The 24,728-nt window shown below is 46.6% G+C and overlaps 1 protein-coding gene across 2 annotated transcripts in view; it reads right to left on the bottom strand.

Moving 5' to 3' along the window:
- DYNC1LI1 (dynein cytoplasmic 1 light intermediate chain 1) overlaps positions 1-24,728 on the bottom strand; it is a 417,576-nt gene that overhangs the window by 229,953 nt on the left and 162,895 nt on the right. For both annotated transcript variants that reach the window (XM_069211991.1, XM_069211990.1), the window contains exon 5: positions 10,006-10,175. In XM_069211991.1, coding sequence (XP_069068092.1) covers positions 10,006-10,175 — 170 coding nt within the window. The remainder of the gene's footprint in view (positions 1-10,005; positions 10,176-24,728) is intronic.

Below are 24,728 nucleotides of genomic sequence, written 5' to 3'. Positions count from 1 at the left end.
ACTGGTGGGGAGAAAAAGGTCAAGTCGACATAGAATCCCTTCCAGGGTGCCATGCCACAAGCCACTGCCTGTGGCATAGGTAAGTCACCCCTCTAACAGGCCTAGCAGGCCTTTCAGCCCTAAGACAGGGTGCACTATACCACAGGTGAGGAGATAGCTGCATGAGCAATGTGCCCCTACAGTGGCCAAGTCCATTCTGTTAGTGCAGTGTGGCCATATTAAGTACATGGGCAGGAGTAGGTCATTACGAACTCCACAGCTCCATGATGGCTTCACTGAAGGCTGGGAAGTTTGGTATCAAACCTCTCAGCACAATAAACCCACACTGGTACCAGTATTGGATTTATTGTACAATGCACACAGAGGGCATCTTAGAGATGCCCCCTGTATTTTACCCGACCCTTTAGTGCAGGACTGACTAGTCTACGCCACCCTGCCACTAACAGACACATTTGGGTCCCCATGGGGTGAGAGCCTTTGTGCTCTGAGGCCAGAAACAAAGCCTGCCCTGGGTGGAGGTGCTTCACACCTCCCCCTCTGCAGGAACTGTAACAGTTAGTGGAGATGGCCGCCCCCCGGACCAAACCTACTTTTGGCATCATGTCCGGTGGGAAAATTAGTTAAGACAAGGAGGAGTGACCATTTCAGTTGGGACCACTCCTAAAGTGTCCAAAGCTGAAGTAACCGCCTCCTTGCAGAATCCTCCATCTTGGTTTGTAGGAGAGGGACCAAGAGGGATAGGGATGTGCCCCCTCCCCAAATGGAGTGGGCACAGGAAGGTTGTAGCCATCCTTAGGGACATTAGCTGTTGGCTACTGCCCTCTGACCCCTGTAACACCCCTAAGTCTAGTATTTAGGGGCACCCCTGAACCTTACCCACCAGATTCCTGGCAGCCTCAGAAGAATGAACAAGGACTTCTAAACCAACCCCAGCAATGAAGACTACAGACAACTGACTTGGCCCCAGCCCTACCAGCCTGTCTGCAGCTTCAAAGACCTTTGCTCCAAGAAAGGGACACATCCTGCAGGACCAGCGACCTCTACAATCCTCCAGGAGGACTGCCTGCCCAGCAGAGGACCAAGAACCCCAGAGGACAGCGGCCCTGTCCAGAAGAAATCACCGAAAGGACTCCAGAACCACCCAGGATCTACAAGCCCTGTCCAATATGCACACGACACCCACGGCCAAAGCCCAGTTGGCCCACCAGTCCAAAGGAGGACCCCAGACGATTCGACCTCTAGCCCATCCTGGGCTGACCACCTCATGCCCAACACAACGATGCCTGCAGCCTGAATTCAGAGGCTCCCCGAGCGCAACCAGATTCGAAGAAGATACCCGATGCCCAAGGAGACTCCTGCACCCGCAGCCCCCTGGCATTCAGAAATCCGACCGACAGTCCAGCAACGTCCTGTGTTTGCACCCTGAACGTGACCAGCCCTGTGCCTCTGAGGCGGTGTGTTTGGTGTGAACCCGTACCCCTACACCCATTTCAAATCGCCGCTCCCAGGTGCTGACCTAAACCCCCCCCAGGACTGTGTCCTGGAATCGTGGGTACTCACCTGCAATCAGCTTTCTACTGAGCACCCCCAGTTCTCATTGGATTTCATTACAAACTGGACAGCAAATTTGACCTATGCACCCAGCCAGCCCTGGGTTGCTGATGGTGCACTTTTGGACATCCTAAATCATGTACTTACCTGTTTTCTGTGCTAACACTTTCCTCCCCAGGACAACATGGACACCTATGGAAAATTGCACAAAGTGTCAACTTTTGAAATAGAAAATAGCTTCTTACTTGTAAACTGCTTTATTTACAAAAACCAAACAAAGTCCAATATATTTTTGCTATTTAAATACCATTGGCCTGGAGTTAGTCACTGATTGTGTGCCTTATTTCTTGATTGTGTGTGTATACCAAATGTTTTGTACTAACCTCTGCTTCATTGGCTTTCCTGAGGGATCAGAGGGCCAATCTCCAGAGGGCTTCCTGTAACAATGGATCCGGTCCTGGCTGAAGGCCACAAACCTTTTCACCTGCTTTATTGAGTGGGCACCCCACCCAGGCCACTAATAACCCGCTTCCTAAACTACCAGGACGCAGTTCGAGGTGCCAGTCTTGCAAAAGAACTACTGTTTCAATCAGGACCCATACTGATTTATCAAGACTACATTTGCATGGTACAGATTCAACATAAATCATTTGATCAGGTTAAAGGTAAACTGTGGACCATGCACATTTCATACATGCTATTCTACCCCACTAAATTCAGAGTAATCCACAAATCCCAAACCATATTTTTCGAATCACCGGAGGCCTGAACATGACTAACTGAACGTCTGCTTGCTTCTAACCCCCTGCCTCCCTGGGGTTCCTCAGACTCACCTCGGATGGTTGACCAGGGTCTGGAGAGGCCAAGGGGCACAAGACAGCAGAAGCAATTGCGCTGGAGTCCGACTGGACAGTTGGAAGCTGGTGCCACCATGGATTCTGAAGGAGAGGCGGCAACAGACAGGAAATGTCATCCCCCCAGTTACAGATGGGGCCGGGTCCTTCTACAGATGTAAACTCTGGATGACTGACCACACGACAACTGAGATATTATTAGCATGTCAACACCATTGTATCTTGTACAATTATTGTTGATTGAGATTTTGGCAGTGGCGGGCAGGTGGCTCTTCTGCCCGCCTGGGTACATCTCCCCCTCATTATTTCATAGTTGGCTCTATGCTTTAGTTTAAGAGGAGAGACCGATGCTTCTTTGGGGTGGGAAGTATAGGGGGATGGGATGTTGTTTTGAATGTTTATCAGTTTAAAATGCTCTTCATTTTTTTTTTTTTTTTTTACCATATGGCTGCTTCACCTCTCAGCTGGAGCCTCAGCTATTGACCTTTTACTACTGTCTGCCTGCCAGCTTTGCTCCCGGGGTTACACAGATTTACAAGGTGTAGACCCAATATAGATATCACTGAACCCACCATGCCTCAATTCCCAAGACTAATGACATGGAACGTTAGCCTAATGGACTGTTTCAAACAGGGGGCGGTAATTCAGTTCATACAGGGCCATGCCCCAGGAACACTTATTACAGGACACCCACTTACAAGGTCAAAATTGTCAATTTCTTGCCGTAAGAGATATGACAGGGTATTCTATGTCGGACACATTAAGGGGTCGCGACGGGGGGACTTCTTTTACATAAATCCCTCTCACTATCCGTCACAAGGATAACTAGCAACACCCAAGGGAAATACCTAATACCAGAGAGCACGATGGAAGGTATCACATAATGTCGTAAATGTCTATATCCCAAATGCTTTACATCAAATCAACACTACAGACCATTAATGAGTTGGTTGTAGCACTACTGCACGGGATAACTGTAATGGGATGGGATTTCAATGACATCATGGGGTGTAGGGACTGTTTGGATCATAGGAGAGTAACCAGAGACACAGTTGGGGCCTAGTGCGCTGGGCACGGGGACTTAGTCACAGTGATGCTTGGCACGTATGGCACCTGACGGTCTACCTACACCTCTGCCACCCATGGGTCCTTGTCCTGTATTGACAACTTGTTCCTACCCGCCAACTACCTTCTCTGTAGTAAGGTGACACAAAGTTTGCCTAACGGGATATCAGATCACACCCCTGTCCTGGTTCGCTTTAACACGCTTCCTGGGAGGGGGGGGGATGGACCACCCAGGTATAACATCTTAATGCCTGGTTTCACCAGTATAAGAAATGTGTAGAGTGACTAAGCAATGAACTCAAAACCTTTCTTGGAATTGAATGAGAGCTCGATGGAATTGGCAGGCATCATTTGGGAGACTGCCAAGGCCTGTTCCTAGCAGAGGTGCAGATCGTGACTGACTTATTCATCTAGAGACTTCCAGACTCTAGAGAGCACAGAGACTCAGGAACGCTGACTGACTAAGAAAAGCACCAACTAGAACTTGATGGATCATCACTATGCCAACTTGGCACTGAAGAAGCCCTAAGTGTTGGATGGCTTCCATAAGTCGGAAGTGTGAGGTTAGGGAGACAAATCAAGTAAACTACTCCACTGGATCGTCACGCACCAGTGTCTGTAGACATCCTTCGTGTGCAAAATTATTCTGGGAAAACAATTTGTGTTGATGTTCTTGAGCCAATTTTATCCCACTTTATTCCCTGCTCCTCTTCTCAGCAGACTTACTTTATCCCCACTGTATTCAATCACAGCACATACTCTAAAATCTCCGGCAAGAGCCCCCTTGTGGGGCCCCTCAGACATTGTAGTGCCAGTCTGACGAGGAGCTAGTCCTATGATGAAGAATGACATCCAATGGATGTGTGAGGGCTCTTGCTTCTAAATGTCTTGAACACCTGTGAATTATTTTCTCACTTTTTCTCTGTTTAGGAACGATTTACCTTTTTGATTGTTGGATATAGTTAGGGAGGCTGAACACTGGACCTGGTTAGTCTCCCTGTCCCCCCCTTGGTTTGTTTGACTTGCACAGAGGCTCAGCTGTGGGACTTTATTATTACTAGATTGTGTTGCACTTATTCCATCAACCCTATTATAGAAGACTTCCAGGGATTAAGTTTCAGTGATGACATGGTGATTGCTATCGTACAAACTCCTATTTTAGGCAATGGCAGGACAGGACCGTCATGTAGCCTCAAGGAGGACTGGGACAAAGTATCCTCATTAAAACGAGACTTGATTAAGACTAACTTACACAGGACCATTATGACAGAGGATCTTCATGCTAACATAGCCCCCAATGGTCTCATTGAGACGAAAGTATCTAGGATTTTCCTACAAGACTTGGGCCCTCATTACGACCCCGGAGGACGGGGAGAAGTGGCGGTAAAACTGCCAACAGGGCGGCAAAAAAAAAAAAATGGAATTATGACCATGGCGGTTCCCGCCATGGTCATCCGCCATTTCTCCACTCCAACTGCCAGGGCGGTGACTACCGCTGGGCTGGAGCCTTCGGTCTCCAGCCCGGCGGCCGTCACCAGACCACCAGTGGTATCAGGACCCTGCATACCGCCATGGATTTCGGGTGGTTTGGAACCACCACGAAATCCATAGCGGTAGGGCCTATCAGTGCCAGAGCATTCCTTCCCTGGCACTGATAGGGGTCTCCCCACCCACCTCCCGAGTCCTCCCCCCATACCCTCAAAGGTGGCAGGACCCCACCCCCAACATGCACATACACCCCCCCTCCCCATCCCAACACACACCCCTCCCCACCCCCAACATGCACATACACACACCCCTACATGCACATACACTACAACACATACCCGCACACATTTCCCAGACACACAACACCCCCCCCCCCCCGTATGCATACACGCACTCACACACCTCTACATACTCGCACGCACACCCTCATGCAGGCACACAACACACAACATCCTCACCCCCCTCCCCTAACGGACGATCAACTTACCTTGTCCGTTGATCCTCCAGGAGGCGACGGGATCCATGGGGGCTGTTCCTCCGTCAGCTCCCAGTCACCAGAACACCACCACACTGAATCATGGGACGTGATTCAGTTGGTGGTGTTCTGATGACGGGCGGTGGAGCAGCCTACACTTCCCCGCCGACCGCCAGTATGGCTGCTGGAGGCTCTCCGTCCGAAAAAGGACAGAGGGCTGCCAGCAGTCATAATACGCTGCGCGGAAAACCACCTACACTGGCGGTCCTTCATCACAGCGGTACCTCGGTGGTCTTTAAAAATTATCACCGAGGTCGAAATGAGGGCCCAGGATTTTAGGAAGGACTGGGCCCAGATTGCTTGGAAGTATAATAGGGACTGCCTAGTCCCGATTATCAATACGTCAAAGAGACTTGCATATTCAATTACCATTGAGATTAACCTGATAGAAGACACTTTAAAAACAACTTTCTCTCTCTCTGCCTTTAAGACTCACTTGCGGGAGATTAATACTGAGCTGAATGTGAACAAAGAGTTTTTGACCCAACAGAAAATTACGAAATTACAAAAAGACTTTCAGAAATTTAGCAAAGAAAAGGTGTATCCTTACATTAAAGATGATTACAAAGTAGACACACAGTCACGCTCCTCTGATGAGTCGAGCCCTACTTACAGAAAACCTCGTACCTACAGAAACAGTCCCTCATCCGATGGATGGAGTACAGACGAAGGCGGATCCCAGCCTTTCTATAATCCTATGATCTTCTATGTCCATCAACCGCCTCCTTGGCATACTCCTTACCCGTTCTATCAACCACGCCCCTTCATGCCCTTAGTACCTTTTTTAGGCCAAAGCCGAGGCAGACGAAGAGGAAGAGGACGAGGACGACTTGTTCATTGGCCAGGGAGGAATCTCAGATGGTAACCACAAGCTAGGGCAAGAATCAGACCACAAGAATTTAGTAGTCAATCTGTCATCCAGGAAGTTGTCCATAGAAGAGCTTGGAGTTTTAAACAAAGGACTGAGCTTTGCTCCCTCCCCTCAGGAAGACTTCTTTTGATTCATCTGCATTTCTTCTTCAAGGATAGACATGTTGAATCACATCCAACTGATTCTGGTCTTCGCAATCCTTCGACCTTGATTCCCCTGATTTCAGCCATGCAAACTACTCACATTTAAAAAAGCGGTATTAACAGATGTGAAGAAATTACAACCAAAACGTACCTGTAAGGAAATGGCTCCCTGTTGCAATTACCCCCAACTTTTTGCCTGATACTGATGCTGACTTGACTGAGAAGTGTGCTGGGACCCTGCTAACCAAGCCCCAGCACCAGTGTTCTTTCACCTAAAATGTACCATTGTCTCCACAATTGGCACAACCCTGGCACCTAGGTAAGTCCCTTGTAACTGGTACCAAGGGCCCTGATGCCAGGGAAGGTCTCTAAGGGCTGCAGCATGTCTTATGCCACCCTAGGGACCCCTCACTCAGCACAGACACACTGCTTGCCAGCTTGTGTGTGCTGGTGGGGAGAAAATGACTAAGTCGACACGGCACTCCCCTCAGGGTGCTATGCCAACCTCACACTGCCTGTGGCATAGGTAAGTCACCCCTCTAGCAGGTCTTACAGCCGTAAGGCAGGGTGCACTATACCACAGGTGAGGGCATAGGTGCATGAGCACTATGCCCCTACAGTGTCTAAGCAAAACCTTAGACACTGTAAGTGCAGGGTAGCCATAAGAGTATATGGTCTGGGAGTCTGTCAAAAACGAACTCCACAGCTCCATAATGGCTACACTGAATACTGGGAAGTTTGGTATCAAACTTCTCAGAATAATAAACCAACACTGATGCCAGTGTTGGATTTATTAAAAAATGCACACAGAGTGCATCTTAGAGATGCCCCCTGTATTTTACCCAACTGATCAGTGCAGGACTGACTGGGCTGTGCCAGCCTGCTGCTGAGAGACGAGTTTCTGACCCCATGTGGTGAGGGCCTTTGTGCTCTCTGAGGACAGAAACAAAAGCCTGCTCTGGATGGAGGTGCTTCACACCTCCCACTGCAGGAACTGTAACACCTAGCAGTGAGCCTCAAACGCCCAGGCTTCGTGTTACAATGCCCCAGGGCACTCCAGCTAGTGGAGATGCCTGCCCCCTGGACACAGCCCCCACTTTTGGCGGCAAGTCCAGGGGAGATAATGAGAAAAACAAGGAGGAGTCACTGGCCAGTCAGGACAGTGATGCTCAAGTGTGGGACTTTGACTGGGGCCTCGCGACTGAACACTGCACTGCTCTTTATGCGGACGACGTTCTACTGTTCATGCCTCAACCTGCTGAGACATGGCCCAGAGGTCTCTACATGTTGAAATTCTTGTGGGAGGCATCTAGGCTATGCGTTAACTGGAACAAGTCACTGTTGATTCCGCTGAGAGGCGACCACCAAGATGAGGACTGGCAAACTCAAATCCTTATATGTCAGGTTAGCTTTCAGCATCTTGGGATGCAAATCTCCTGGGAGCTGGGTCTGACACGGAGTATGTATCTGTGCCCTGTGACAAGCAAAAGTTCATGAGGATATGATGTACTACACCAACCTTCCCCTTAACATCATGGGTAGAGCTGAGTTTTTTAAAATGACAGTTCTCCCAAAACTTCAAAATGTGCTGTAAAATTAACCTCTATACATCCCACAGGCGTGGTTTGACCCCATGCAAGCTATGGGATGTAAATTCATGTGGGCCAGCAAATCTCCTAGGGTGGCGATGGGGAAATGCACTTGTGTGACATATGAAAGTGGTCTGACAATGTCAGACATAAGGTTATACTACTGGGCAACACAGCTACTTCCTATGAACAACTGGCTGCATGGGGGGGGGGGGGGGGAGATGTTCCTGCTTACAAGGGCAAACAGGCCTTCCTGGGGTTATTTAAAGTGATGGGCGTCCTTTACGGCACCCCAACCCCTCACAGCTTCCAGAGATTACCCAAGTGATGTTCAGAACGTGGAAGGCTGCACGTCGATAGACAGGGTGGAATCGCAAAATTACCCTGGAGACTTTGCTATGGAAGGGTCGATGGCTGGCCCAAGTAGCTAATCTACAAGCATTTCAAGGCTGGAACTATATGAGACTCTAAAAGATTGGTGATGTCTGGAAGGGGATCATATAAAGTCTTTCCAAGACCTTATGACGGAATTTAGCATTTGGCATCCTCCTGGTTCTTCTGGTATTTGCAACTCCGCCACACCCTCTCCACTTATCAGGATGAATCAGAAAACAATCCTGAATATAGTCCCCTAGAGTGTACACTTATCTGCTTATCTGTCATCTAGGCAGGAATGGAGTGTCTCAGATTTAGAAGTCGCTTGTAGTTAATGCCCCCACATCACTATGCACTTTGATAGGTTGTTGGGAGAGCTTGGTTGGAACCCTAGACGAAGCAGGGCTCCTGGGAAACTGGCGATGCCTGCTAGGCTCCACCTGGTGCAGTTTAAATATTTGTCCCAGGTTTACATGACACCCCTGTGCATGTGGCAGGCAGGTATTTGTGATTCTTCAGCGTGCTATAGGTGCCAGGAACCCGCAGGGGTCTTTTTTCAAGTTCTTGCCGCAGTCATAGGGTCCCCTATTGAACTACACTCCCGAATTGCAATCTTGGGCTTTATGGAGGATATAGGTGGGTCCATGGGAGACAGAATACTGGCTGGCTTGGGTACATTAACAGCTAAATGGGACATAGCCCGACAATGGATATCACTAACAGCTTCCTCAATAGAGGCATGGACGAGTGGTATGGACTGGTGTGACAAGCTTGAAAAAACGAGTCAAAAATTCCTTAAGGTGTAGAAAAAATGACGGGATTATCACAGACTAATGGGTTCCTGAAAAATTGCTGCCACATCTGCTGTGTGGGGCTGTGGACCCAAACTGGACCTGAGGATGTGTTATTACTGGACATGTCCCTTGTGAAATTGTGCAGGTCAGAGCAACTGTTGTACAAAACCAATAAAATATTTTTATAAAAAATACAAATGCATTTCCCTTTTGATTCCTGCAAGTGTCAATGAAGATTTACTATATTTGCAGATGAGTAATCCTTTTTGTTTAAATGTATGACTTTCAAGGCAGAGCCTTAGAGCACCACAGCAACTGATTTTCCAAAGCGCAAGAACGATTAGGAAAACAGCCAATACCTTTTAGAAGTAGTAAAATAAAATAGCTACCTAACACGTGGGCAATGAGATAAGAGATCTGGTTATTAGAGATTCATGTTTCTCTTTACACCATCTAACTTAATTTGGAAAGTTAGAAACATGCTAGCCAAATTTTTTCCTACTGCAGCAAAAACACATTTCTAAAAACGATAGTACAAAGGCACAATTTCTGTGGGAAAATATAATCATTCTGAATGCCTCATTGTCACAATTACCTACAAATGGGAGTTTTCCAGGATGCAAATGATGAAATATAAGAAAAATCTGGCAAAAAGAGATGGCAAATCAGTACTGAACAGTCAACAATACACTAAGCACAAGCACTGAAATGTAGGTTAAAATCAGCAAACGTTAACAAACCTTTGTGCAAACTACTACTACAGGAATGCCAAGGTTGTGCGTGAGTGTATCTTCCCCTAGAGGCAAAATTACGCAGTCATCTCTTCCTTCTTGCGATGAAGGATTTCTTCTCTGTGGAGATGCTGGAAAACCATCCCCAGGCTCTTCATATTCTTGAAATTCTCTAACAACTAAAAATGAAGCAACACAGATTAACATTAGTGGCTTCCTCATTAAAACTCATTAAATTCAGAATGTAACTTGTTCCATATTCTGCATAAGAAAGTGTTCAACTCCATTAAGGACAGGGAGAAGATTATGCTTTTACTTCCGTTATAGTTAAATACAGCAGCCACCATTATATATGAACATTTGAAAACAGTTTAAAACTTAATTTCCTGGAATCCATAGGAAGAAACTACTACAAGACTATACAGTCCAATCATTGCAGAGCACCTCTCCAAATTTCACCTTAAAACCTCTCCCACTTCTTTCTCTGTAGTGAACAGTTGAAGACTAAAGAACTGAAGCAATGCATTTATTCCTGTCATCTGTCAATATATCTCTGTTATCACATAGGAGAAAAACAAAATCAAGTACAAAATCATATCATAAAAGAGAAGGAAAAATGCAAACAGCAAACATTTTTAACAGTATGGAACAAGACAAAGGTTTGACCCATCCAGTGACAGTGTCCTTATTAGAAGCAAATATTTCCGAGCACAGCAGCTGGGAAATTTTGTATTCAAATCAGGACGGTTAGCAATGATTAAAATTATTCAAAATTCTACTAACAACTGTGGAGGCTACAAATAGTTTTGAAAAATAAGTCATTAAAGGTGCACTCAGCTGACCAGTCATCTGATTTCGTAAGGTCTTCCAACCTCATACCTGCTAAGAGAGATTTTAGTCACTTGAGTTACTCTGGTAAAATGGGACACAAACTGCTACCAGCCTCTCACGTGACCCATATTACTCATTTAGCCAAAGCAGGGACTGAAACCGGAGCAAAAGGGGTTGGAAATAATATTAGGAACGGTCTTCCTTTCCTATGTCTAAATTCTCTCATGCTGTCCTCAAAAGCCTTAAATGAGTCATCTAGTGAATGATGTCACAATGAGTTTTGCAGACCATTCAGATATTAAAAACAAGGGGAACATTCTGGAACCTCCATTGTTGGCAATTCTTAAATGATGGAAGACTGGGTGAGATGGCAAGCTTTTTACTTTTCAAACAAGTGCTTCTGTGAAAACTGAAATAGGAAATAGTTCTAATATTTGGTTCTCCTAACAATGTTGGCGGTGACACCTTCTCAAGTGAAGATCCTGCCATCAAAATCTACAGCTCTAATAGCAGCGTCAGCTGAAAGAGATTAGATACATAAACATGAACAACTTGGGAGACAATTGTTTTTATGTCCAATCTTCCTATAAAGGCCAGTTCTTCATAAACCTTAAGACCACAGAGACTCTCCAGAACTTTGAACAGAGGGTCTAGAGGAACCAAAAGAGTCTGAGCAGCTTAAAGGCTAAGAGAGATGCTCCCCTACAGGACAAGTGGAAACCAGAAGATGATATATCAAAATGACTGACCTGCATGACATTACCACCCAGTAAAATCATCTGCTAGCCAGTTCATTAAGAATTTCAGAACTCATACTAAAGTGATCAAACCCCCATTACAGCCACAAAGGGACCTATCTTTTCTCTGATGATGTGCATCTTCTATGAGTGTTTTTGGTCAAGATTGAAAGACTGATGCAGAATGAGGGTTGCTCTAAAAGACTTGAGACTTTCATTAATGTCCTGAAATCCTCCACACAACCAAAGAGCATCTTAAGGCTGTACCAGATTTGAAGGCACCAATGGTTGCAGCATTATTAGAAACACATCTACCTGTTGCCTCCAAACTTGAGCCATCACCCTTTAATAATTATTAATAGAGGAAATAATTAGGTTACCATACTCCTTTAAGTCAATTTCAAAACATGGTCTGGAAGTTCAGAAGTGTCTTTCTCCCTTTCTCTTTTCATCATCCAAGAGGGTAGCAAGAAGCACTTACCTTTCCCTCGCTACCGAAATCAGATACTTAGACCAACTGATAAACCTTTACCAAAAACACATTTGTTCCTGAGAGAGTGTGTCTGGAACTCTTAAGAACCACTTTGACAAGCCAGGGCAACAGTTAACAGCACTTCTAGGCCAAAAAAGCATCCTTTCTTATCTTAAAAACATACTTCTACTTTTTAAAGAAATCCCTGTGTGGATTGCAGTCACAATTACACTTCTGTATGAGAAGGGTGCTCTTCACGTTTTGCCCTGGATCTATAAGGTGCAGTGCCTTTTCTCTATTATGCTTGGTGAGAGCCTAGATTTTGGCAGCAAGAAAAACTGAATGTAAACATTTAAGATTAAGAATGTGCGCCAGCCTTTACGTAAAAAACATTAACAGCATAATATAAACTGCCCTCTGGTAGGCATTTTTGCCCAAATTTAAGGCAGGCATCAAGGTAGGAAATATAGGCATACTTTGCCAATTTTCTCACAAAGTGGACTGAAAAAGCTCCTCAGCACAGATTTCAGGGAAAACTCAATATAATGTACACTCCTCCTCCTCCTCCTCCTCCTCCTCCTCTCAGAATATAAAGTGCCCAAAACTCCTGAAGGGTGAGTTCCAGAGAATGTGGGGAAGTAACCCCCAGCCTTGCTATGGCAGAACAATTCTTCAAATATTATGATCCCTTATTCGCGTGAGGGGATGGTGAGGCAAGACAGCAAACTAGACTTTTTCCATATTGGCTCCCGCAGGCCCAGCTCCGACCACATAGGGCTTCAATCAGAGCCCTCCAATGCTCCTCTGCCATGTGAGGAAGGCAGCAAGACCTAAGAAACTGGACACAAGAAAATCACTGTATCCAGTTGACAGAAAACAATTGGCAACGGAGCCACAGCTGACAGAGGAGTTCGAAACTGGAGGGTCACAGAGTGAGCAGATGAAAGCAAGACTCCAGAAATAGGATTGGATGAGGTGATTGTGCCAGTACCCAACCACATAAGATCAGAAGAGGCAGGTCCAAGCGCATTGCACAAGAAACCTAGCAACACAAGGGGAAACTTCGAGACAGGAAAGAGTTGGTGCCACCTATGATAAGGTATCGGCAAGGACTGACCCTCCACCATCCTTCCTGCCCCTCAAAAGATACTGCCAGCCACACAAGTCTAACAAGGATACTGGCGCACAAAGGCCAACTGAAGAGTAATGGCTTGAGAGAGCATAGAGAAACCATCCACATAAGGCCTAGATAAATTACCAAGGGGGTAGGAGTGCAATTACTATCACAACAATTAACATACAGTGCAACACTCTGGGAGAGACTAAAAATCCCAAACATGCCACATGAAGCAATGTGGTCCTACATATTGTAGGAAAGTCTAAATTAGTGATGGGGTGGAATGCTTGAATTAATCTCAGCTATTGGTAATTATTCAGGCTGCATCTCAGTCCTCCGGCATTTTGCACACCATGCCACCTCAGTTTGTGCCCAGCCATACGCAAATCAGTCATGTCCCTGCTCCAATGGTAACCATCCATCCTAACTGCCAGGTCAGGTTCTAGCTGAATGGGTACCCAAGCAACTCCAGACCATTTTCGCCCTAGTTCAGCTCAGCCAGATACAGCTTGGTTCTGTGAGAGTGTACACGGACCCACCTTCTGGGCATACCAGTCCCTCTCAGGGCAACACATCAAAGTATACTAAGAATGACTTTGGGAACAAGATTGAGTATGGTACCACCCCGAGCCTTATTAGCGTGTGAATGGCAGGAATAGACTGATTACCACGTACATTTCTTTCTTGTCTATTTTCACCAACTTACCAGACAACTTCAATTAAGACTAAGAACAACCTCTAGAACGATTCCTGTGACTTCTGGATCTCAAACAGGTACAGGACCAAACTATGCACCTGAACTGGTCTTGTCGGGGAGTCTTCTGATGCTTAGAGAAGTAGATTTTCACCTAGTGGTCTCATACAGCCTCCAGGTACATCGATGTGCAGTCACTGCAGGCCTTAGAGTTGTGGCTCGATCACAGGCAATTCAGATGAGGATCTGTCACAGACATTTGTTGTGACAGTCCTTGCAGAGCTTAAAATCGGTCACTGAGGGAGGTGACTTGTCCAATGCACACTCAAAAAAGAATTTTGACAGCGGTAAGCTCTCATAAAAAGACAAGAGGGAGCTCCAGATCTGCATCTGGTGGTGCACAAACAAGGCTCCAGAGGTCAGCGAGTGGGAGTGGCTTTTCACACCATTTCTGAAGTGGAGCAGGGGCAGAGCGGAGCTGCAGAGCACCACCTACTACAGCACAGAGGTAATTGTAAAAATATTCCAGAAATGAAGCTTTTAGCTGAGTGTGGATCGAGAAGTATTTGAAATCCATTCTTTCCCTAAGTGCGGACAGATGATCCTTCTCAGTTGAAAGGCTGGAATGTTCTAGCCATCTTTGGCACAGCTTACCCACACAGCATGTGGTGACAGTTACAGGTGTATATTTATTATGCCTGGGCAATTGGCTAAAGAACAAGGTGTTTTGTAAAGAAATTGGGTAATGCATACATTGGTCACAGGGCTATCCCTTGGAAGCGTAACATGGTTGAACTGAAAGAACCATTCAGGATCGTTTAGTTGAATGAGGAATCGGCAATATTTTCTTTCTTTTTCATATTGGAAACTGGGTCGGATTGACTATCTCTCTAATGGAACTTAATCCCAGACATGTGGTCTGCTACAGTTTTGGAATTAGGCTTAGATCAGACTTCTTTGCCGTGGATATGCCAATTTTTGGTTCCCCAAATACTTCTCTCTTCAGTGTTTTCTTTCCCATATTCAAAGCCTTGAACAGCAAGCTTTTCAACAAAATTACGGGAGTTTGTGACTTGTGATTAGTAAGGAGTATGTTACTTACTCTGTAAGTAACTATTCGTAGTGTGTATTGCTGCAGATTCACAGGCTATGCCCAATCCTGCCATCTAGTGTTTGGGCTGGACTCTGCAAATTGTTTTTCTCAAGAAAGTCTTTTATGAGCAACATCGTGCACTGTCTTCTCCCCTTCGAGGTAAAGCGCATGTTCAATGGCTCCTTTGTTAGATTTTCCTTTTTTACCTTTGCAATCTGAGGCGAAGATGTAGCCTGCTTGGTTAGTGGTTGCTGTTGAGCATGCTTTTATTTAGTATATATTGAACACCATCTGATTTCTGCCAGAGAGGTGGGAGCGTGCATGTGGATCTGTCGCACTACACGCTATAAATATATGCTTACAGGGTAACACTCCATTCGTAGCATGTGTTGGCTGGAGCTACACATGCTATGCATAGACTATAAAGCAGTACTCCCCTTGCGGTGTCCTCAGGCATTAGATGGTGAATTTACCTGAAATAATGTGCATAGCACTGTTTGTCCCACCAGAGATTTTTGTCTGGTGTGTACATCTGCACGGTAGTGTTTGGGAAACATGTCTGGGTTTGTCCAGGTAGCCGTTTACAAATGGTTGTTAGTGGGATGTTCCCTAGGAAGGCCATTGATGGTTTCTTTCTTTCTTGTGGAGAGAGCCTTGGAAATGTGGTTAGAGCTCTTTTTACTTTCACGTAGCAGATGCGGATGCATTTAACAATCCATCTTGCTTTGGAGATGGCATTGCTCTTCTAAGATTTGAAAAAGCTACTAACAGCTGCTGTTTTTTTACAAAATGTTTTTGTTCTTTTCACATAGTACATAAGTGCCCTCTAAACATCAAGGGTATGTAGGGCCCTTTCTGAAACTGTCCCTGGTTTTGGGGAAAAACAGATGTAGGGGGTCATTCTAACCCTGGCGGTCCAAGACCGCCAGGGCTAAAATGACGGGGGCACCGCCAACAGGCTGGCGGTGCCCCGCTGGGCATTCTGACCGCGGCGGTTCGGCCGCGGTCAGAAGTGGAAAACCGGCGGTCTCCCGCCGGTTTTCCGCTGCCCAAATGAATCCTCCATGGCGGCGCAGCAAGCTGCGCCGCCATGGAGGATTCTGACACCCCATACCGCCATCCTGTTCCTGGCGGTTCTCCCGCCAGGAACAGGATGGCGGTATGGGGTGTTGCGGGCCCCTGCAGTGCCCATGCCAATGGCATGGGCACTGCAGGGGCCCCCGTAAGAGGGCCCCAAAAATAATTTCAGTGTCTGCTTTGCAGACACTGAAATTCGCGATGGGTGCAACTGCACCCGTCGCACCTTCCCACTCCGCCGGCTCAATTCTGAGCCGGCGTCCTCGTGGGAAGGTAGTTTTACAATGGGCTGGCGGGCGGCCTTTTGGCGGTCACCCGCCAGCCCAGTGTAAAACACAGAATAGCCGCAGCGGTCTTCCGACCGCGGTGCGGTATTCTGGAGGGGGGAAGTCTGGCGGGCGGCCTCCGCCGCCCGCCAGACTTAGAATCACCCCCGTAGTGTCTGATTTAAGTGAAAAGGTGAAATGACTTGGCAGAAACGTTGGATCTGTAAGTACATATTGTCTTGGAGAACCTGGAAGTTCGGTTCCTCTATAGTCAGGGCATGAATTTCACTAACTCTTCTTAGAGATGTAACTGCCATGAGGAATACCACTACCCATGATCAAAACTTTAATGAGCATGAGTGCATAACTTCAAAAAGTGTGGACATCAGTTGTGTCAACACCATGTTTAGGTTCCATGAGGATACAGGTGGTGAACATGGTAGAATACCTCGAGACCCTCCATGAAAGTTTTTATTACTCGAAAGAGATTAATGCTTCTGATTTTGAAGATACGCTGCAGTTGCTGCGAGATGCAGTCTTATGGAAGTATACACTAAATGAGATTTTTTGAGATGTAACTAGCTGTAAGGAAATGCCTCCTTGGCATGGTTACCCCCTGACATTTTGCCTTTGCTGATGCCAAGTTATGATTTGAAAGTGTGCTGGGAACCTGCTAACCAGGCCCCAGCACCAGTGTTCTTTCCCTAAACTGTACCTTTGTCTCCACAATTGGCACAACCCTGGCACCCAGGTAAGTCCCTTGTAACTGGTACCCCTGGTAACAAGGGCCCTGATGCCAGGGAAGGTCTCTAAGGGCTGCAGCATGTCTTATGCCACCCTGGGGACCCCTCACTCAGCACATGCACACTGCTTGCCAGCTTGTGGGTACTGGTGGGGGAAAGTGACTAAGTCGACACGGCACTCCCCTCAGGGTGCCATGCCAACCTCACACTGCCTATGGCATAGATAAGTCACCCCTCTAGCAGGCCTTACAGCCCTAAGGCAGGGTGCACTATACCACAGGTGAGGGCATAGGTGCATGAGCACTATGCCCCTACAGTGTCTAAGCAAAACCTTAGACACTGTAAGTGCAGGATAGCCATTAGAGTATATGGTCTGGGAGTTTGTCAAACACGAACTCTACAGCACCATAATGGCTACACTGAAAACTGGGAAGTTTGGTATCAAACTTCTCAGCACAATAAATGCACACTGATGCCAGTGTAACATTTTATTGTGAAATACACCCAGAGGGCATCTTAGAGATGCCCCCTGAAAACATACCCGACTTCCAGTGTGGGCTGACTAGTTTTTGCCAGCCTGCCACACACCAGACATGTTGCTGGCCACATGGGGAGAGTGCCTTTGTCACTCTGTGGCCAGGAACAAAGCCTGTACTGGGGGGGAGGTGCTTCTCACCTCCCCCTGCAGGAACTGTAACACCTGGCTCACCCCCTTTGTTACAGCGCCACAGGGCATCCCAGCTAGTGGAGATGCCTGCCCCTCCGGCCACTGCCCCCACTTTTGGCGGCAAGGCTGGAGGAGATAATGAGAAAAACAAGGAGGAGTCACTCCCCAGTCAGGACAGCCCCTAAGGTGCCCTGAGCTGAGGTGACTCTTACTTTTAGAAATCCTCCATCTTGCAGATGGATGATTCCCCCGATAGGATTAGGGATGTGCCCCCCTCCCCACAGGGAGGTGTAGCCACCCTCAGGGCCAGTAGCCATTGGCTACTGCCCTCCCAGACCTAAACACACCCCTAAATTGAGTATTTAGGGGCTCCCAGAACTGAGGAAGATAGATTCCTGCAACCTGAAGACAAAGAAGGACTGCTGACCTGAAGCCCCGCAGAGAAGACTGAGACGACTGCTTTGGCCCCAGCCCTACCGGCCTGTCTCCCCACTTTAAGAAAAACTGCAACAGCAATGCATCCAACAGGGACCAGCGACCTCTGAAGCCTCAGAGGACTGCCCTGCATTCCAAAGGACCAAGAAGCTCCAGAGAACAGCGGCCCTGTTCAACAAAACTGCAACTTTGCAACAAAGAAGCAACCTTTAAAGACCACACGTTTCCCGCCGGAAGCGTGAAACTTTCCACTCTGCACCCGACGCCCCCAGCTCAACCTGCGGAAAACGAACACTACAGGGAGGACTCCCCGCCAACTGCAAGCCCGTGAGTAGCCAGAGTTGATCCCCCTGATCCCTCACAGCAACACCTGCAGAGGAAATCCAGAGGCTCCCCGTGACCACGACTGCCTGCTTCAAGGAACCAGACACCTGGAAACAACACTGCACCGCGCAGCCTCCAGGACCTGAAGGAACCTTACTTCAGTGCAGGAGTGACCCCCAGGCGACCCTCTGCCTAGCCCAGGTGGTGGCTACCCCCAGGAGCCCCCCCCGTGCATGCCTGCATCGTTGAAGAGACCCCCAGGTCTCCCCATTGATTCCTATTGAAAACACGACGCCTTTTTGCACTCTCTACCCGGCCGCCCCAACGCCGCTGAGGGTGTACTTTCTGTGCCTGCTTGTGTCCCCCCCCCCTCCCCCGGTGCCCTACAAAACCCCCCTGGTCTGCCCTCCGATGTCGCAGGTACTTACCTGCTGGCAGACTGTAACCGGGGCACCCCTATTTCCATTGAAGCCTATGTGTTTTGGGCACCACTTTGACCTCTGCACCTGACCGGCCCTGAGCTGCTGGTGTGGTAACTTTGGGGAAGCCTTGAACCCCCAACAGTGGGCTACCTTGGACCCAACTTTGAACCCTGTAAGTGTTTTACTTACCTGTGAACTTAATTGCTTGCCTCCCCCAGGAACTGTTGATTTTTGCAGTGTCCACTTTTAAAATAGCTTATTGCCATTTTTGCCAAGACTGTACATGCTATTGTCATAGTTCAAAGTTCCTAAGATACCTGAGTGAAATACCTTTTCATTTAAAGTATTGTTTGTAAATCTTGAACCTGTGGTTCTTAAAATAAACTAAGAAAATATATGTTTCTATATAAAAACCTATTGGCCTGGAATTGTCTGAGTGTGTGTTCCTCATTTATTGCCTGTGTGTGTACAACAAATGCTTAACACTACCTTCTAATAAGCCTACTGCTCGACCACACTACCACAAAATAGAGCATTAGAATTATCTCTTTTTGCCACTATCTTACTTCTAAAGGGAACCCTTGGACTCTGTGCATACTATTTCTTACTTTGAAATAGTATATAGAGCCAACTTCCTACACTAGCATACTAGTTATTGGTGTACACGGGTCTGTGTCGTGTGCAGCACGTGTATAGAACATTTACATTTTGCTGCATAACACGCTCTTGAGTTTAGTCTTCTGGTCTCTTTTAGAATGTCCAAGCATTCTGGTGGTACATTTAAGTTTCCAACTCTAGGACTTCAGGAGCCAGATCGCCAAGTTGAGTCGCTGTGGGTTCAGGTGACCAAGTCTGCCCCTGCTGTGAGTGAGAAGATCTGGAATATTGGGAAGCTTTTTGTGATGTACTAGGGACAGTTCCAATAGTGTGGTGTACCAGGGCTGGCATGCCATTATTGGTGCAATGAGGATCGTTTTGAGTGACTTTTATCCTAGTTTCCTGACCAGATATGGAATGAGTCGGAAAGCAATATGCTAATATCCCCGACCAGTTTACCCATAGTGCATTGCCCTTGGATTGTGGGTGCCTGGATGCAAAATTTTGGCATTTTGAATTTTATGCTGTGTCTAAAAGATTTATGGTTGGAGCTCCTCAGCTTTGAAAGAACGCATGAGGACTGGAGTGTGGACTTGTTGCTGTGACCTGCTTAGTAAGTATCCTACAGTATTGACCACCTCTGGAAGGTAGTGTTAGGCGGTGGAATCTGTGACTGATTGCCCATCTCCATATGAGTTGTGCCAGTTGAGAGACGTGCTATGAATGTGCTCCTCCATGTTTCCTTATGTAGTACATTGCAGTCATACTGTTTGTATATAAAAACACATTCTTCACCTCTTTGTTGGGCAAAAATGCTTTGAGTGCTAACCATATGGCTAACAGCTCTAGAACACTGATGTGTGAAGTCAGAAGTGCTGTCCATCGTACCTGTATCTCAATGTCCTCCATGTGAGCCCGCCATCCCATGAGTGATGCATCTGTCATGATTGTAACTTGCGGTATTGGGTCCCTGTATTCTCTCCCCTTTAGTATGTTGTGAGTATTCCACCACTTCAGCGCTTGATGGACCCTGGGTGAAACCAACATTAGATCCTCTATGCTGCCCACCGCTTGTGACCACAAGATACTCCTGTAGGGAATACATATGTAGTCTTGCATGTGGGCCTATTGCTATGCAAGATGCAGTTATCTCTAGGAGACATTACCGTTCTGATTGGTAGGTGACGATGTGGCTGAAAACGAACCAGTTGGTTCTGGAGATTGAGGACTCTGTGGATTGGGATAAGCTTTCACACTGATCGAACTGAGCATGGTTCCAAGATAAGGCTGTCTTTGGAGCAGCATCAGATGGGACTTTGTTGCATTTATTGTGAATCCCAGACTGTGTAGTAATTTGACATTGGTTTGCATGTCCTGTAAGCATTTTTGGTTGCAGGGACTTTTGAGCAGTCAGTCGTCCAGGTAAGGGAATGCATGGATGTTTTACCTTCTTAGGCTTGCTGCCGCCACTGCAAAGCATTTGGTGAACAACCTTGGGCTGTGACCCTGGAGTGTCACCATGTGTTCAGAAAGGATGTAACAACTGAGTGGACACAGGTCTAATATGCATTTCATCCTCTGACTATTAAGAAATATAGGGAGTATAGTCCTTTCTCTATGTGTTTGAATAGGGTCAGTTGTATGGCCCCTTTTTGGGGAGCACCTCTACATCATTTCAGCAGATGTAGATAAGGACTGAGGGGGTTATTCTAACTTTGGAGGAGTGTTAATCCGTCCCAAAAGTGACGGTAAAGTGACGGATATACCACCAGCCGTATTACGAGTTCCATAGGATATAATGGACTCGTAATACGGCTGGTGGTAAATCCGTCACTTTTCCGTCACTTTTGGGACGGATTAACACCTCCTCCAAAGTTAGAATAACCCCCTGAGTGTTTGTGAGATGGTAAAATTGGTGGTTGACTTTAGTTGTAGGCAGTTTCCTTCACTAAATGTCTAGGACCCACTGATCAGACATGACTTTTGGCCACAAGTGATGGAATTGTTGCAGGCTTCCCCCAACAGGTGATGTGTGATTAGGGGGAATGTTGGGGAAGTCATTGTTTTGAGGTAGAATCTCCCTTTGCGGGTGTTTCTCTACCCTTACCCCTAGGACTGAGCCCACTTCCGTAGTAACCTTTCCCAGACTGTTGGTGGAAACTGTTGCTGCTGGCACTGCTAACTTGGGATCTCCGGGGTGTTATTCTTTAGGGCCCCTTTGCCTTGGTATCTCCAAAAGAGCTCGTGCTTTTGAGACGTAGACAGCAATGCTCAATTATTTTTCCAGTCTCAGAGTCTTTCTTAATTTGTTGTAGTTGAATATCAACTTCCAGACCAAAGAGGCGCTTTACATCGAATTCAACAATTAAGGATGTGCTGTTTGATCTCTAGCTTAAATCCTGAGATGCGAATCCAGATATGTCTACAAAGCATGACAGATTAATTGATCACCATGTCAGCTGGGTCTGCACTGTCCAGTGCACAGCGGATGGTTGCATTAGAGATCTGCCTTCCCTTGGCCATTAGATATTAACCTCTCTTTGTGGCATGAATCTGGAAGATGCTGTAGAAGATCCTTGATCTCATCACACATCGCCCTGTTATAGCCCAAGAGGGGGCCTAGTGAGTTTGCAATCTTCCAATGGTTGGCATGGCCTGTAGGAACTCTTACTTGCCGCATCGATCCGCTTACTTTGTCAGGGGGTGGGGCATCCCCTGTACTTTATAAAGCAGCCCTTTTCCTCACCGTAGCTACCACCACCAAGTCAGCAGTAGGGACAACTCTAATGTAGATGGGGTCAAAAGGCGAAGCCCTATACTTTCTCTCAATCCTTGGAGTTAGAACCCTGGATATCACAGACTCCTTAAGGATTTGTTTAGAGCCCTTCACTTATAGAGCCAATCATTGGCATGTACTGCACAGTACTTTCTATCATGGACATTGTTTCCACCAAGAAATCAGTATCCTCCTCCACAGTATGTAGCTGTATTTTGTGGTATTCTGCTTTCCTTTGAATGACACTGTGATAAGACCAGATGTCATCTGGTGAAGAAGTTTTTGTAGGGATGGGTGGCTCTGTCTGTATCTGGAAAAATCACATCCTAGTCATCCCAAACGTCTGGGCTTTGTGGTATTCCCCCTTGGTAGGTTGAAAGATATGTGTCCTTGTCACTGTCCATCTCCTCTGTCTCTTGTGTGGGCGAGGGTGGCCTGCTGTCTGTGGACAATGATAAGCTTTGTGGCTTGGGGCTTGTTGCCCTGTTGCCACCCTCTTTAGCAATGGTTGTTGAGTGCCCAAATCTTTGCTTTGCCGCTTGGGCGCTTTTCTGCTGCCATCAGCATCTTGTCTGCGCTTCTGCTAAAACTCATGTAGGCACTAAAATACACTGATGCCTCTTATTCAAAGCATGGACATTTTTGCTGGTTTTGCTGGCCTATCGGTCTTTACTTTTGTTGCTACAGAAGACTTTCATTTTTGTTGCTGTTGAAGCCAAACACTGCTTTAGCATCGAGGCACGTCCATGCTTGTTCCCTTTTTGTCAATGAGTGCTTCAGCTCCTTATGACTGGACATTGGGGGCTGCTGCAGCTCAGAGTGTTTGGTCAGCACTGATCCAAGGCACATGGGTTTTGGTGCCAATGTGTGTGCTGGAGGCGATGTGTTTTCAGCATGGTTGCAAGTCCTGTGTTGGGTCCATGTTTCTCTCTTTTTCTTGAAGCCTGATCAGGATCGAGGAAGATCTTGTCCTGTCTCAGCTCCAAGGGTCTCTCTTGATGTCAGCCAGAGCTCAAGGGCTGTGGCGCACATTGGCATACTATCAGAGGCTTTGTGACGGTCTTTTTAAAGTGGGGTGGGTCAAGCGTACTGATAGCACGAAGTAAATTTCGTCCAGGGTCCTGACTCTAAGTGGGGCCTTGTGCAAGGTGGTTTGAAGCTGCACATCAGACTCATCTCCCTCACTGGACCCATCAGAGGCAACATAGTGAAGCCTGGTGATAAGACAGCCGCCACCATCATCGATGTCTTCTTCTCTTCCTTTGGCCTTGATGTTCTCAAGTTGATGGCCTTCAGGAGAAAATAAAGCCTTTGCTGCTATTTCTATGGTGTAGGCCAGTCTTCGATCTTTTCTGTTCCATAACGTTTTCTGATTTTTGAACAGCTTACACGCTGCACAGTCTTGTTCTCGATGTTCCAGTGAAAGGCAGAGGTTGCAGACAACGTGGGTGTCGGAGTGAGCGTATTTACCCCCACACCAAGGGCGTTTATGAAAAAGCCTTGTTATTTTGGCCTCCATCACTCAGAGGTGAACGTACCTGAAGGCTATGAGTTTGAAGTAAAGTGAAAACTGTTGTATTAAAATTCTGAGCGGTTTGGGCGTCTGCAGGAACCGTGTATGTCGAATTTGTCGTTCTGAGCGATCAGATGTCTGTAGATCATAAGAGCATCGAAGATGCAAAGAGCTCTAATGCAGTCTGTCCGAGCCACTGAACATGCACATTACCTCAAGGAGGAGGCGACAAGACGTCGGTCATAAGACTTCCTCGAGAAAAACAACTTGCAGAGTCTGGGCCCCACACTAGATGGCAGGAGTGTGTATCTACAGCCAACATGCTACAAACATAGGATAGAGATTTCTCCTCCTTAGGCTGTTGGGTATTACAAGTCAATGTTGCTAAAATACTGGAATTTCTTCTTGAAATTTGGGTGGCTATAGGCAGAACCCAGCAATCCTGCCATTGTATATAATTATATATTTCTAGAGGAGCGCAGATTCTGTGTGGAACCGGGTGTTATAATATGAAGCGAAATTTTTAAGATACATGTTAGCTGTAATATCAAGGTAGGTCCCAGATCTGATAGGAAACGTTTCCCAAACTACACCATCTAGCATATGATGAGGTAATGTTCACAACAATGATTCAGAGATGCTCTGATGAGGAGAATGAGGTTCCAGGTCTTGAACTACAGGTAATGACAGTTTTATTTATATAGTTTTAGCAGGAATGTAATGCACATTTTGTAACAGCATTATTATTACCAGAATAATGATACACATAAGAAGGAAAAATACTCCAGTGGCAATCCAAAATAGGACTAAGGTAGTAGAAGATATCTATAACGAAACTAGTAGCAAATAAAAAGTCAGAGGTGACGTTAAACAATAGTGGAATGTGCCGGTACTTAAATGTAATTCAAAGTCAAAATAATTTTCTTGAAATGTTGTCTCACAAAGGCATTATTTCAATTGATGTTTGC

This window comes from Pleurodeles waltl, chromosome 10 (genome assembly GCF_031143425.1).
Source record: "Pleurodeles waltl isolate 20211129_DDA chromosome 10, aPleWal1.hap1.20221129, whole genome shotgun sequence".
Lineage (NCBI taxonomy): Eukaryota > Metazoa > Chordata > Amphibia > Caudata > Salamandridae > Pleurodeles > Pleurodeles waltl.
The sequence above is the reverse complement of the archived record's forward strand: the minus strand, read 5'-3'. Positions and strand labels throughout refer to the sequence as shown.